Below are 13870 nucleotides of genomic sequence, written 5' to 3' on the forward strand. Positions count from 1 at the left end.
TTCCGGGAAGCTGCGCGCCCGGGGGCGCGCCCCGGAGCACTGCCCCGACCCCTCTTACCCCAGCGGACTTGGGGACTGCGGGACTGTCCGGCATTTGCCGACAGAGATCTGGGGCAGCCGCGGGGGCGCCCAGCTCTGGTGGTGGGGAAGCCCCTTCCCTGCTATTCATTCATCCATGTTCTGAGAGTCCAACCCTCCGAACATTCCTGCAGCCCCTGGGAGTACAGCAGTGAACAAACAGCAGCGCCTGCTTTCTTGGAACTTAGTTCTGGAGAAATCTGACAGTAATAAATGGAAAGGTAAATAGATAATACCCCGGGCGATGTTAAGGGCTAAGAAGGAAAAGGAAGCAGGGTGAGCTGACGGGGACTAGAGCTCCTCCTTCTGGTAATGGTGGGCTGGGATACGTGCATCAACCTACCTCAGGAAACGACAATAAAAGTCTGAAATATATACGCTTAATGTTCTTAAAGGCCTGCATTAGTTTTCCTAAGGCTGCCATAAAAGAAATACCACAGTCTGGGTGACAAAACCGTTCTGGAGGCTGGAAAGCCGAGATAAAGTATGGGCATATTTGGGTTTTCCAAAGGTGGCTGCCTTCTGTGCCCTCACACGTTGTGCACGGCCTCACTGCTGGTGTCTGTGTGTCCAAATTTCCTCTTATAAGCACATCCCTCAGGTTGAATTAGAGCATACCCTGACACCTCATTTTATCTTCATAACTTTTTTAAAGACCCTATCTCCAAGTGCAGTCACATCATGAGGTAGAGGGCACTAGAGTGTCGACATGTGAATTTCGGAGGTGCACACAATCAAGTCCATCTCAGTCTATAAGATGGCAAGATAGCAGAAAACTACCAGACCAGAATCTGGAAAGCTTGACTTCAGGGAGGTAATACTTACCGAAACTGTTTTTGCCCTAAGGGCATTTACCTACTTGGAAAATGACAGTCTTTTCATTCTACAAAGAGGGGAAAAAATTACATATACATAAATAACATACACACACAGTGAGTAGCAAGTGAAATAGAAGACAGTCCTTACAAAAAACAGACCCCAAATGGCTACATCCTCAGAGTGAGCAGGAATTTGAGGCAGAACAACTTGAAAGAAATTTTCAAGTTAAAATCAAATTGCCTGTATCAAGACATGATCTTGGTTTTGTTTTGTTTTTCTTCCCAAAGTTCATGTATTTCTTCTGAGAGAGCGCATCCCCAACAGGGTCTTTACACCATGATCCACCTCCAGCTTTCAGCCAGTCCCTGACCTTGGGCACATGCATGCCTGGCATACTTAGTGAGGTCTATGGACCTGCAGAGTGCTGCATTTTACTACTGTGCCACTGTCTGGCCCCCATGATCTGGGTTTAAAGATGTCTCTGTGGTGCCACTACATGCCTGGCAAAATTAAACACAAATCCTCTTTAAAGGAAAGCATTATAATTGTAGGCCTCTAATTATTCTTACATATATTTTCATATACAATATTGGGACCAGCAAATGCATAATGATTACGTCACTGGACTCCCACGTAGTCGACTGTGGTTTGATTCCCAGGCCTGGCAGCTTAAAACTCACCCAGGGCACCTGTGTGTGTGTGCCCAAAATTCTGCAAGGAGAATGGAGGAGAAGGGATTGTGGCATGACCCACAATCCCAGGTGGTGATTTCTCACTTACTGTTTCTAGCGAACATAAGCACCCTATAACAAAACATCTCAAAAAAAAAAAAAAAAGACAATATCAAGTACAGAATTTAAGATAACCAGGTACACAGACTAGACTTAGTGTGAACCAGAACACATAAACAGCAGAAATAGCTCTACAAAGACAGCTTTTTTAGGAATTATCAGTTGCAAACTATAAAATAATCTTTTTTCAAGTGCACACGCACTATACCAAAAACCTCTCAAAAAAAAAAAAGTGATAGAGCAGATGTAAAAACTAAACAAAAAAATTCTTTTTTTTTGAGAGGTTTTTTTTTTTTTTTTTTTTTTTTTTTTGCTACAGGGCGCATGCGCTCGCCAGAGAGAGAGAGAGACAGAGAGATAGAAAGCGAGAAATCACTCCCCAGGGGGGATGGACATGCCACAATCCCTTCTCCTCCCTTCTCCTCTCAGGATCCTGGGCACGCATGCACACGTGCCCGGCGTGAGTTTAAGCTGCCGGGTCCGGGACTTGAACCGTGGTCGACTACATGGGAGTCCAGTGACATAGCCATTACACTAACTGCTGGTCCCTAAACAAACAAATTTTATGACTGAGAAATACAGTAACAAAATTAAGAACTCAATGAATGGGTGTAACAACAAATTAGACATAGCTAAAAAGAGATAAGCATAAAGGAAGTGAGGGCAGAAGAAAGTTCCCAAAATGAAACATGAAGAAATCAAAAGAGGGACCCACAGATAGTGTAATGGTTATGTTGCTGGACTTCCATGTAGTTGAGTAAGGTCTGTATCCTGAACCCAGCAGCTTAAAACTCATGCTAGGCATAAGTGTGTGCATGCCCAAAATCCCAGAAGGAGAATAGAGGAGAAGGGATTGTAGCATGGCCATCCCCCCTGTGGGAGTGATTTGTTGCTTCCTGTCTCTCTGACTCTGTCTTTCCAGCAAGTGCACATGCCCTATAGCAAACATCTCTCTAAAAAAAGAAAGAAATCAAAAGAGGATAGATAGTGATGCAATGGTAAAATGCAATCCTCTGTGAGGCTGTTCCATATGAGAAAGTTCTGGATTTATGTCTGGAGACCTTCCTGACTACACCAGGAACACATATGCCCATTAAAAAAATAAAAGCCAGGTAGTGTGTGGTGCTTAAAGCAAATGGATCCCACATGGCCAATCACGTGGTACAAGTCTCAGATCCAGTGGCTTGAGAAACATGCTGTGTGTATATATGTGGGTGTGCCCAAAGTCCCAAAAGGAAGAAGAAATGAGGATTGCAGCACAGCCTTCCCCCATAGGGGGGTTGCCTTCTCATTTTCTCTCTCTCTTTCACTAGCAAGCACACATGCCCTCTGGCAATTTTTTTAGGGTTTTTGCCATAGGGAGCGTGCTCTCACTGGAGAGAGACAGGGAAAGTGATAAATCACCTTCCCCCAGGGGGATGGCCATATTCCAATCCCTTCTTCTCCATTCTCCTCTTGGGTATGCACGCGCACACACACACACACACACACACACACACAACATGAGTCTCAAACCGCCAGGTCTGATATTCAAATTGTAGTTGGCCAAGTAGGAGATCCAGCATCTTAACCACTAGGCCACCTGCTGGTCCTGGCAGATTTGTTTTTTAAAGAACCCTAGAGGGACCAGCAGATGGTATAATGGTTACATCACTGGACTCCCACATGGTCGACCATGGTTCAAAGTCTGGACCTGGCAGCTTGAAATTCATGCCAGGCATGTGCATGTGCATGCCCAAAATCCTGAGAGGAAACTGGAGGAAAAGAGATTATAGTATGACCATACCCCTAGGGGGTTGATTTCTCGCTTTGTCTGTCTCTCTGGCAAGCACATGCACCCTACAGCAAAAATATCTCTCTCTCAAAAAAAAAAAAAAAAAAAAAGACTCTTGGGAGTACTGTCTTTCTTTTAGAAGAAATGAATAAATAAAATTTTGGGGAGGCTAGGCCCACGACCTGGTGGTTAAGGAATGCAGTCCTACATCACTAACCATGGTTTGAATCCTGGTCCTGGAAGCATGAAAAACACTCCAGACAAATGGACATGTATACCTAAATCCCAGCAGGATGGAAAAATGGAGAAAGGATTGTGGCATGACTATGCCCCACTAGGGAGTACTTTTCTCTCTCTCTCCCTTTCTCTGTATCTCTCTATCTCTCTTTGGTGAGCTCACATACACTCTGACAGAAGATTTGACACAAGTCTAGGAGAATCCGGGGCCAGCAGTTGGTTGGGGGCATTGGATTCCCACATAGCTGACCATAGTTTGAGTCCCAGACTTGGCAACTTGCTTTCTCACTTTCCCTCTCTCTCTCCCTCTGTCCCTCTCTGGCCAAATTAAATAAATAAGTAAAGTTAAATAAAACAATTCTATTATAAATAACAACAAAGAGTAGAGAAGATGAGGCAGGGATAGTATCTGTGGAGATAATGGCTGAATATTTCTCTATACCTATGGAAGCAGCCAGATAACAGATAGAAGCCAAATAATAAGCTCTAAGAAGATAAATTTAAAAAAAAATCTACATCTAGACACATAATAGTTTAACTGCAAAATGCTGAAGATGAAGAAAAAATGTTAAAAGTGACTCTAGTTGTTTAAAATATGCTACTCTCCTCCAGTAGGTGGAGACTCCTCTTGAATGAGAGGCAGACTTATTCCTAAAGAATAGTCTGGTGAAAGCAATGATGTATCATTTCCAAAGATAAGTCACAAATGACATTGGCATTTCTGCTTTGCACACTCTGCTTGTTCTGGAGAAAGTCAGCTGAGTAGCCAGCGTCAAATTGCCAGTCATGTAGTGAGCGATCTTAGAAACATATCCTCTAGCTCAAGTCAAACCAGTCAAACCTTCAGATGACTGCACCATTTTATCTGTATCCTACACAGAACCTCCCATCTAAGCAGCTTTTGAATTTTTGATTCATGAAGACTGAAAACTTTTTTTGAGAGATATTTTTGCTATAGGGCAAATGCACTCGCCAGAGACAGAGAGAGACAGAAAGCAAGAAATCACCTACACGGGGCTGGTCACACTGCAATTCTTTCTCCATTTTCCCCTTGGGATTTTGGGCACACGCGCGCACGCACAGACACACACACATCTGGCATGAGTTTTAAGCTGCCAGGTGTGGGATTTGAACAGCTATTGACTACATGGGAGCCCAGTGATGTAACCACTATACTTTATGCTGGTCCTGAAGACTGAAATTTTAAAATGCTTATTTTGTGGGCCAGGCAATAGCTAATGGTTAAAGCTGCTGGATCCTACATGGCTAACTGCACAGATTGAGTCCCAGACCCAGTGGTTTGAAAAACACACTAGGTACACATGCATGAATGCCCAAAATAGCAACAGGATGGAGAAATGAAGAGGAGATTGTGATATCGCCACACCCTGTGGAGGGTGCTTTCTCCCTCTCTTCATATCTGTCCAATGCACTTGCCCTCTGGCAAAAAATATTTTAAAAACAAACAGTGGTATGTGATATGGAAAGGGGTTTGGGAATGCTAGAGTTAGAGGGCAAAGGACAGGCTGCTATATTACATGGCATGATCGGGACAATCTCTAGTGAGAAGACATTTGAGCAAAGATGAGAAGGTAAGAGTGTAGACTACTGGAATAACTAGTGCAATGCCCCACAGGCAGAAAGTGGGTTGGAATTCAGGAGAGAAGTATGGACTGAAGATGGAAACATGGCAGTTGTTAAATAGAGATAAATTTTAAGCTCTAAAACTGTATGAGATCATGGTTTTCACTGCAAGAAGCAACAAGAGAAACCCAAATTCTTGGGACACTGAGGACCACAGAAATATGGTAGAATAAATGTAAGGAACGATGTATCCCCATCCCTTCTATCAGTCATATAGACTTAAGAGTTAGAGGCCAGGGACCAGTGGATGATGTAATGGTTACCTTGCTGGACTCCTGTGTAATCTACTGTGGTTCAAGTCTTGGACCTACAGGCTTAAAACTCGGGCTGGGCACATGTGTGTGCATGCCCAAGATCCTAAGAGGAGAATGGAGAAGGGATTGAAGCATGGCCATCCCCCCTGGGGGGTGATTTCTCACTTTTTGTCTTTGTGGCATTTACATACGCCCTATAATAAAAATCTCTATTTAAAAAAAAGCATTAAAGGCCAGCTAAAAAAAAAAGCAACCAACCAACCAACCAAACCAACAAACAGATGCTGTTATACATTGCCTATTTACAACTTTTACAACTTTTACTTGGATAGTTCACACTTGCAACACGCAGGCAACTGAACTGTTCTATCTTCAAATAAAACAGTAAGACGCTAAACTTGACCTCTCTCTTCACTGTTTAAATACGGCTCCTAAAGTCACCTTTCCCTGGTCCTTCTTGGTGAGTCCCTTCTTGGGACTATGTTAAAGACTTCCACTCAGCAGAAAGAATATTTTTACATTTAATACTCTATGTTTGGCAAAGAAAAAGTTTTTTAAAAATGGTAGCCACCAATCTTAATGTATCTATATTCAAAAGGAATCAATATGTATTAAAGAATTATGGTTCACTTTCTAAGGTGTAATAATGGAATTGGGGTTATCTTTTAAAAGAGTGCTCTTCTTTTAGGGATACATCCCAACATACTTATGGATGAACAAAACCCCCATCATTATAGACTGAAGTCTTAATATCTCCAAAATAATCTCTAGGCTCCAAGATAGCATTAAAAATATGACTTAAAAAATTCTGGGACAGCCGGTAGCAAAGTGGTTAAGGTGGCTGGATCCCACGTGGCCAGCTGTGAGGTTTGAGTCTTGGACCCATCCACTTGAAAACACACTGGGTGCATGTGCTTTCATGCCCAAATCCTGACAGGAGAATGGAGAAGGAACTGTGCCATGGCCGTCACCTGATGGCTGGTTTTTCTTGATTTCCCTCTCTTTCTGTCTCTCCAGTGAGCACACATGCCCTATAGGAAATTTTTTTTAAAAATTTTAAGTGCCAGATCCACTGTGCAGCAGTAAGGTGTGTTACAGAGGAAACTGATCCCACATTGCTGACTAGTATTCGAATTCCAGCCCCACTGGCTCTACATGGGGTGGGCACGTGCATGTGCCTAGGATCCTGATGGAATGGATAGCTGGGAGAAAAAAAGTTGTGACGTGATTAGACTCATTGTAGGGTGCTTTCTCTCTCGTGTATCCCCACCATAACACATTACTACAACAAAATACTAAAGTAATTGCCAAGAAAATACTTATGACATACACACAAACATACTAATTTGACTTTAGTCTGTTGCCATTACTAATCATTATATGGGCTGAGTACAACCCAACATCTGTTCTTTTAAGTGAAATGTATCAGAACATGATAAAATCTATTTGTTAATCGTTTTCAACCAGGGACAATTTTGTCTTCCAGGGAACATCTGGCAATCTCTGGAGACATTTTTGGTTGTCACAATTAGGGGCTACTGGCATCTTGAGGGAAGAGGCCAGAAATGCCAGTAAACATTCTGTAATGTACAGGACAGCTGCCCATAGCAAAGTGTTACCCCATCCAAAATATCGGTAGTGTCAAGCTGCAGATATCCTGGTTTACATGTTATCTCTGGCCGCTCTTACACTAAAAAGGCAGGTCGAGTACCTTGACAGAGACTATGGACTTCAAAACCTAACACATTTACTATCTGGTCCCTTACAAAAAAAATGTTTATCAATTGTTGTTCTATAGAAAATCTTATAATGTAAGTATCTCATGTATAGTAGGTTATTTTATCAATTCTAGACAACTTCCTGTAACACTTTCCCTAGAAATGATCCAACCAACATTATTATTTATACTTCTGACTCAGAAGAGCTGTAGTAAAAAGTTGTACTATATTTTATTCTGACTCACTAATGAGATATTTAAAGATGATTCTCAAAAGTCAATCCACAAATCATTAACCTGTCATAAAATTTTCACTGACCCATAGATAAATAAAAGTTTAGACAAATTTGGGAGATTTAAAGCTGATTTAATTCAATATTCAAGTTCATTATAATTATTCTAGCCTTCCTACTGATAAAAGGTGATTGATTTTTAATGTGGCATTACTAATAGTTGGTAACACTTATCAAACCATTAAAAAAATACTATTGGTTTTTGAAATCTAATAGTCAAGAAGCCACTAATTTAGAGGTTTTTGCTCCAATACAGATCCTCTGATGTTGATTATATTTCACATGTCACTGCTGAAGGTATTTCTTAAATGTGTTTTGCAGTGTCTGATAAGTGATGAACTACAGCTGAAGGCTTTTCCACATTCATTACAATCATAAGGTTTTTCTCCAGTATGAATTCTCTGATGTTTAGCAAAGGATGAGTCATGCCTGAAGGCTTTCCCACAATGACTGCATTCATAAGGTTTCACTCCAGTATGGACTCTCTGGTGAATAGAAAGATGTATTCTCTGACTAAAGGCTTTTCCACATTCCTTACACTTATATGGTCTTTCTCCAGTATGAGTTCTCTGGTGTTGAGTTAGGTATGTGTTATGGCTAAAGGTTTTATTGCATACATTACAAATATAGGGTTTCACCCCAGTATGAATAATCTCATGTTGCCTGAGATGTCTAATCTGGAAAAATGCCTTTCCACAGTCTTTGCATGTAAAAGGTTTCTCTCTAACATGAGTCCTCAGATGCTGGATTAGTCCAATGCTCTGGCTGAAGGCTTTCTCACACACTCCACATTCGTAGGGCTTCTCTCCAGTATGAATTCTGACATGTTGAGTAAGGGATGAAAGATGCCTGAAGGTTTTCCCACATTCTTTACATTCATAGGGCTTCTCACCAGTATGGATTCTCTGATGTGGAATAAGGGATGAACTTTGGCTAAAGGCTTTTCCACATTCCTTACACCTGAATGGTTTCTCTCCAGTATGAATTCTCATGTGTTCAGTAAGGTGAATGAGCTGTTTGAAGATTTTCTCACAAATATTACATTCAAAGGTTTTCATTTTTGTGTAACTCCTTGAATGATTAATCAACTCTAAATTGTATCTACTTCTTTTTCCAGATGTATCATATTTATGGTCTCTTATTCTTGGAAGACCTACTGGTCCTGGCATTACTCTTGAGCTCATGTTAATTATTTTCTCAAATCTGTTAGATTCTGGGCCTTGCTCCTGAGAGAGCATTTTCTGGTGGATCAGGGGGACTTGCTCCTCACCTATTCCTTGGTTTTCCTGCTGCCTTTCTAACTTATCACATTTGGAGACTCTTCCCAATGTGGAACACAAGGTGCTTCCTCTAGTGGACCTTTCCATCATCAGGCCATGGTGCACTTCTTCCCATGAAATGTCATTCTTTAAGGTTGACTCTTTGGTTTCTGCTTTACTCCCCACGTCTGAAAGACACCCAAAGATAAAAATGATTTAAATTCATCTCACTTTTTAAAAAATACCACAATGAGAATGGGAGAAAAAAATACATGTACATATGAAGGGGTTTTCAAAAAGTTCATGAAAATCCATGTATTATGAAAATACTATACATGGATTTCAATATTTTACACCAAAATAAACTTGTACTTTAATTCCATTTTCTCAGAACTATTGCAAGTCCCCTCATACTGGGTGCAAGAGGCCTAGACTTTCTTCAGATGTAATCCTGCTCCCTAGAGTGCTGATATGAAACCAAGTAAAGAACTAATCATAGGAAAACAGCTGTTAGGAGTGCATGAGGTGGGGATGACAGATGGTATGGTGGTTAGAGGTGCTGGATTCCCACATGGCCAACTGTGCTTTGAGTCCTGGACCTGGCAGCTTGCTTTCTCAACTCTCTCTCTCTCACTCTGTCTTTCTCTGGTTAAATTAAAATGAACAAATAAATAAAACTAAATAACAATAATTTTTTAAAAAAAAAAAAAAGAAGTGCATGAAGTGACTTTACAAAATTGGTAGCTCATTTATGTGAACTCTAAGAGGAAATAAACTAAGAGAATAAAGGCAAATATCAAAAGCTAAGGTTAAGGGAGATAGGATTCAAACGCTATCATCTCAAGCCTATGTTTCTATGACAAATTTTAAGGGAAAAAAAAGTATTTTAGGATCCAGCAGGTGGCATGATAGTTAAGGCACTGGACTCCCACATAGCTGAATAAGTTTGAGTCCCAGATCCAGGGTTTGAAAAATCAAGCTGGGTGCATGTGTGTGTGTGTCCAAATCCTTGAGAGGAGAATGGAGGAGAAGGGATTATGGCATGGTCATCCCCCATGGAGGGTGATTTCTCACTTTCTGTCTCTCTATCTTTCTGGCAAGCGCACATGCCCTACACCAAAAATCTGTCTTTAAAAATAAAAAAAAAAAAAATGAAGACACAAACTCACACATACATTAGCCTAGACATACACAGGATCAATGTCACCAATATCACTGCCTTCCCCCCTCTATCTCCTGCCCCAGTGGATGGGTCATAATAAACAAAAACACAAGAACAAATCAGGAACAAAAGAAAATGATGCAATAGAGAGATGCAAAAGCCAAGGGAACCAAGAGGCAGTTTCTGGTGTAAAAAAATAATGCCTTACAGTAAACATATCATTTTACAAAAAAGGGTACACTCTAAAATAACAATGAACAGTAAATGCATAAACAAATAACATGGTTGTTTATTGTCTTTATCAGGTATTATGTACTATACATAACTGTGTGTGCTATACTTTTATACGGCTGGTAGCATAATAAGTTTACTTACACGACGACATCACCACAAATATGTGTAATACAGTATGACGTTCCAACAACTACGATGTCACTGGGCAATAGGAATTCCCAGCTCCAATATAATCTTTCAGGATGCTTTCATATGTGCTGTTGTCTGAAAGGTGGCTATGTGGTGTACGACTGTACTGTAAGCACATACAGACTAGAGATGGATGGGCTCTTCCCCTCTGGGATAGGATTCCCACCAGTCTCTGAGGATTTGGAACGCATCCATTCAGATATACTCCAACAAAATGTAATCTGTGAGTGCATGCAATTGGTACACATATATACATTTGTACAAAACAGAAAGATCATGAGATATACATCACTCAGTAATTTTTTAATTTAAAATTTTTTTTGGCTAGAGGGCATATGTGCTCACCAGACAGAGACAGAGAGGTGGAGAAGACAAAACCCTCCCAAATGGGGAATAGTCACGTTGCAATCCCTTCTCCTCCAATTCTCCCTCTTTTCAGGATTTTGGACACACACCCACACATTCCCAGCATATTTCTCAAACTGCTGGGTCTGAGACTTGAACTGCACAATCGGCCATGTGAGATCTGGCTGCTTTAACCACCAGGCCAAAGAGTCACCCCTGTGTTTTTTTTTTTTAAGTTTTTATCTGTTTGTTTTTGTTGTTATTGGACACGAGTGCTCATTGGAGACAGAGCGAGAGAGAGAGAGAAAAAGAGGGAAAGTGAAAAAGCACCCTTTCGGGCGGGAGGGATAACTACACCATAATCCCCTCTCCTTCGTTCTCCTCTTGAAATCCCGGGTATACACACACACACACGTCAAGCATGATTTTCAAGCCACCAGATCTGAGACTCAAACCGTGGTTGGCTATGTGGGAATCTAGCGCTTTAACCACCATGCCACCTGCTAGCCCCATAGCCCCGTATTTTTATTGTTAATTACTAGGGGGTGCATGCATTCAGCAGAGAGAGAGACAAGAGAGAGGGATCATACCATAATCTGTTCTCCATTTCTTCATCCTGTCAAAATCTGGGGCATGTATGCACACGCACCTGACATCTTTCAAGCCACTGGGATATAAAGTGTCACTGGCCATGTGAGATTCAGCTCCCTTAACCATAGGCTTGTGGGGCTGGCTCTATTTAGTTTTTTTTTTTTTTAAGAATTATTTTATTTAATTTTATTCATTGTCGTTAATTAATTAATTAATTTGAAGTTGACCAGAGAGAGAAGGAAAGTGAGAAAGTAAGTTGTCAGGTCTAGGATTCAAACCATGATCAGCCATGTGGGAGTCCAGCTGCCTTAGCCACCAAGCCACCTGCTGGCTCCATTTAGTTTTTTAACTAAACTCTATTTTATGGGTTTTCTTCTATTTTTACACATTTATATTTACCTGATTGTTTCTAACAACTGCACTTCATTTTAATGACTTTTGGACATAGATGTTTCCCCCTTACCTGTGGGGGATACATTCCAAGACCCCCAGTGGATGCCTGAAACCAGATAGTACCAAACACTATATTTACTATGTTTTTTTCAGTCTGATACCAGAGGGCTTGTACCTGACAAAGAGACACCATCGACAGGGGAACCCATGGGACAAAGAGATGATTCATATCCTGGGCAGGACTGAGTCAGACGGCACGAGCTATCATCATGCTCCACAGAACAGGACACACTTTAAAACTTACGAGTTATTTATTTCTAAAATTTTTCATTTACTATTTCAGGCCATGGTTGATCGTGGATAACTGAAACCGTAGAAAGCAAAACCATGGATAACATGGGGGACTACATTTATGCAATTATTTTACTTTTTACTAGTGAAAAATATTTAGGTCGTCTCCAGTTTTTCACTGTTACAAATCATAACACAATCTGCATGATGCTACATAAACTCTTGTACGCCCCGCCACTGTATCATTGGATTTACTAAAGAAGCACTGTTGGGTTGTGTGGTGTGTGTGTGTGTGTGTGTGTGTGTGTGTGTGTGTGCGCACCCAGGGAATGTGGGTGCCTTTCCTTGCATACTTACTGGCTCTGGTCAACCTTCACAGTTTTTGGCTATGTAAGAGGAGGAGAATGCAGAACCAGTAGATGGTGTAATGGTTACATCACTATACTCCTACGTAGTCAACTGTAGTTCAAGTCCCAGACCCAGTGGCTTAAAACTCACCCCAGGTGCGTGTGCGTGTGTGCCCAAGATCCTGAGAGAAAAATGGAGAAGAGGGGATTGCAGTGTGGCCATCCCTTCAGGGGGTGATTTCTCGCTTTCTGTCTCTCTGTCTCTCTCTGTCTGGTGAGCGCATCCCTTCCCGCCCCAATGGAGATAGGTACATGAGCCCTTAGCAAAAACCTTTAAAAAAAAAAAAAAAAAGAATGGAGGAGAGGGGATTGCAGTGTGGTCATCCCTTCAGGGGGTGATTTCTCACTTTCTGTCTCTCTGTCTCTCTCTTTCTGGCGAGCTCATGTGCCCTATAGCAAAACCTCTCTTAAAAAAGAGGAGGAAAATGGTCTCTCAATATGTGACATAACATTAGCTAATCTGTAAGGATACAAACTATGTACTCTACTCATGGTGGAGCTGGCACAGTTTTTCCGAAGTGCTTCTGAAGTGAGCGTAGGCACGTTTTGGATGATAGGTTTTCCACAATACTTACTCTTTCCATTTCTATCCATCCATAAGGACCTGGCCATTCCAGAGCGCCAATATCTCCTGTTCGTACAAAATGCTATTCCCCGTGGAGGTTAAGGCAACTGGATCCCACATGGCTGACTGTGCAGTTTGAGTCACCGATTCTGTGGCTTGTGAGTGTGTGTCCAAAACATCCCAAGGAGAGACTGGACAAGAAGGTACCGCAGCATGGCCACCCCCCTGTGGGAGGCTTCCTCACTTTCTCTCTCTCTGGCAATCACACATATTCTGTAACAAAAACTTTTTAAAAAGTGTATCCTCCAGGATTTCTTCTTTTTCAATTTTTTTTTTTGAGAGATTTTCACTGTAGGGCGCGTGCGCTCGCCAGACAGACAGAGAGAGACATAGAGACAGAAAGCGAGAAATCACCCCCCAGGGGGGATGGTCACGCCGCAATCCCTTCTCCTCCATTCTTCTCTCGGGATCTTGGGCACGCACGCACACGCGCCCGGCGTGAGTTTTTTAAGCCACCGGGTCCGGGACACGAACCGCGGTCGACTACGTAGGAATCCAGCGACATAGCCATTACGCTAACTGCTGGTTCCCTCTTTTTCAATTTTTTTCAATTTCATTTCCCCTCAAGATTTCTAACCTCACTTTAGTACAACACTTGTTAAGTGCTCAGTTAACAACTGGATAAATTCTGAAATGGGCCTAAAAAGCATGTTTCGATTACTTACTCCAGGAAATAGGCAGTCATTTAACTTTTCCTATTTTTTTTTTTTTTTAGAATTATTTTATTCAACTTTATTTATTTATTTTAATTTGACCAGACAGGGACA

The 13870-nt window shown here is 41.5% G+C and overlaps 1 protein-coding gene across 5 annotated transcripts in view; it reads right to left on the bottom strand.

Annotated features, from left to right (window-relative positions):
- Window positions 1-7668: 7668 nt before the first annotated feature.
- ZFP69B (ZFP69 zinc finger protein B) overlaps window positions 7669-13870 on the bottom strand; it is a 19285-nt gene continuing 13083 nt past the window's right edge. For all 5 annotated transcript variants that reach the window (XM_027766878.1, XM_027766880.1, XM_006164939.3 and 2 more), the window contains one exon: window positions 7669-9054. In XM_027766878.1, coding sequence (XP_027622679.1) covers window positions 7886-9054 — 1169 coding nt within the window. In that variant the 3' untranslated portion in view covers window positions 7669-7885. The remainder of the gene's footprint in view (window positions 9055-13870) is intronic.

This window comes from Tupaia chinensis, unplaced genomic scaffold, assembly GCF_000334495.1.
Source record: "Tupaia chinensis unplaced genomic scaffold, TupChi_1.0 Scaffold143758_1, whole genome shotgun sequence".
NCBI classification, from domain to species: Eukaryota; Metazoa; Chordata; class Mammalia; order Scandentia; family Tupaiidae; genus Tupaia; species Tupaia belangeri.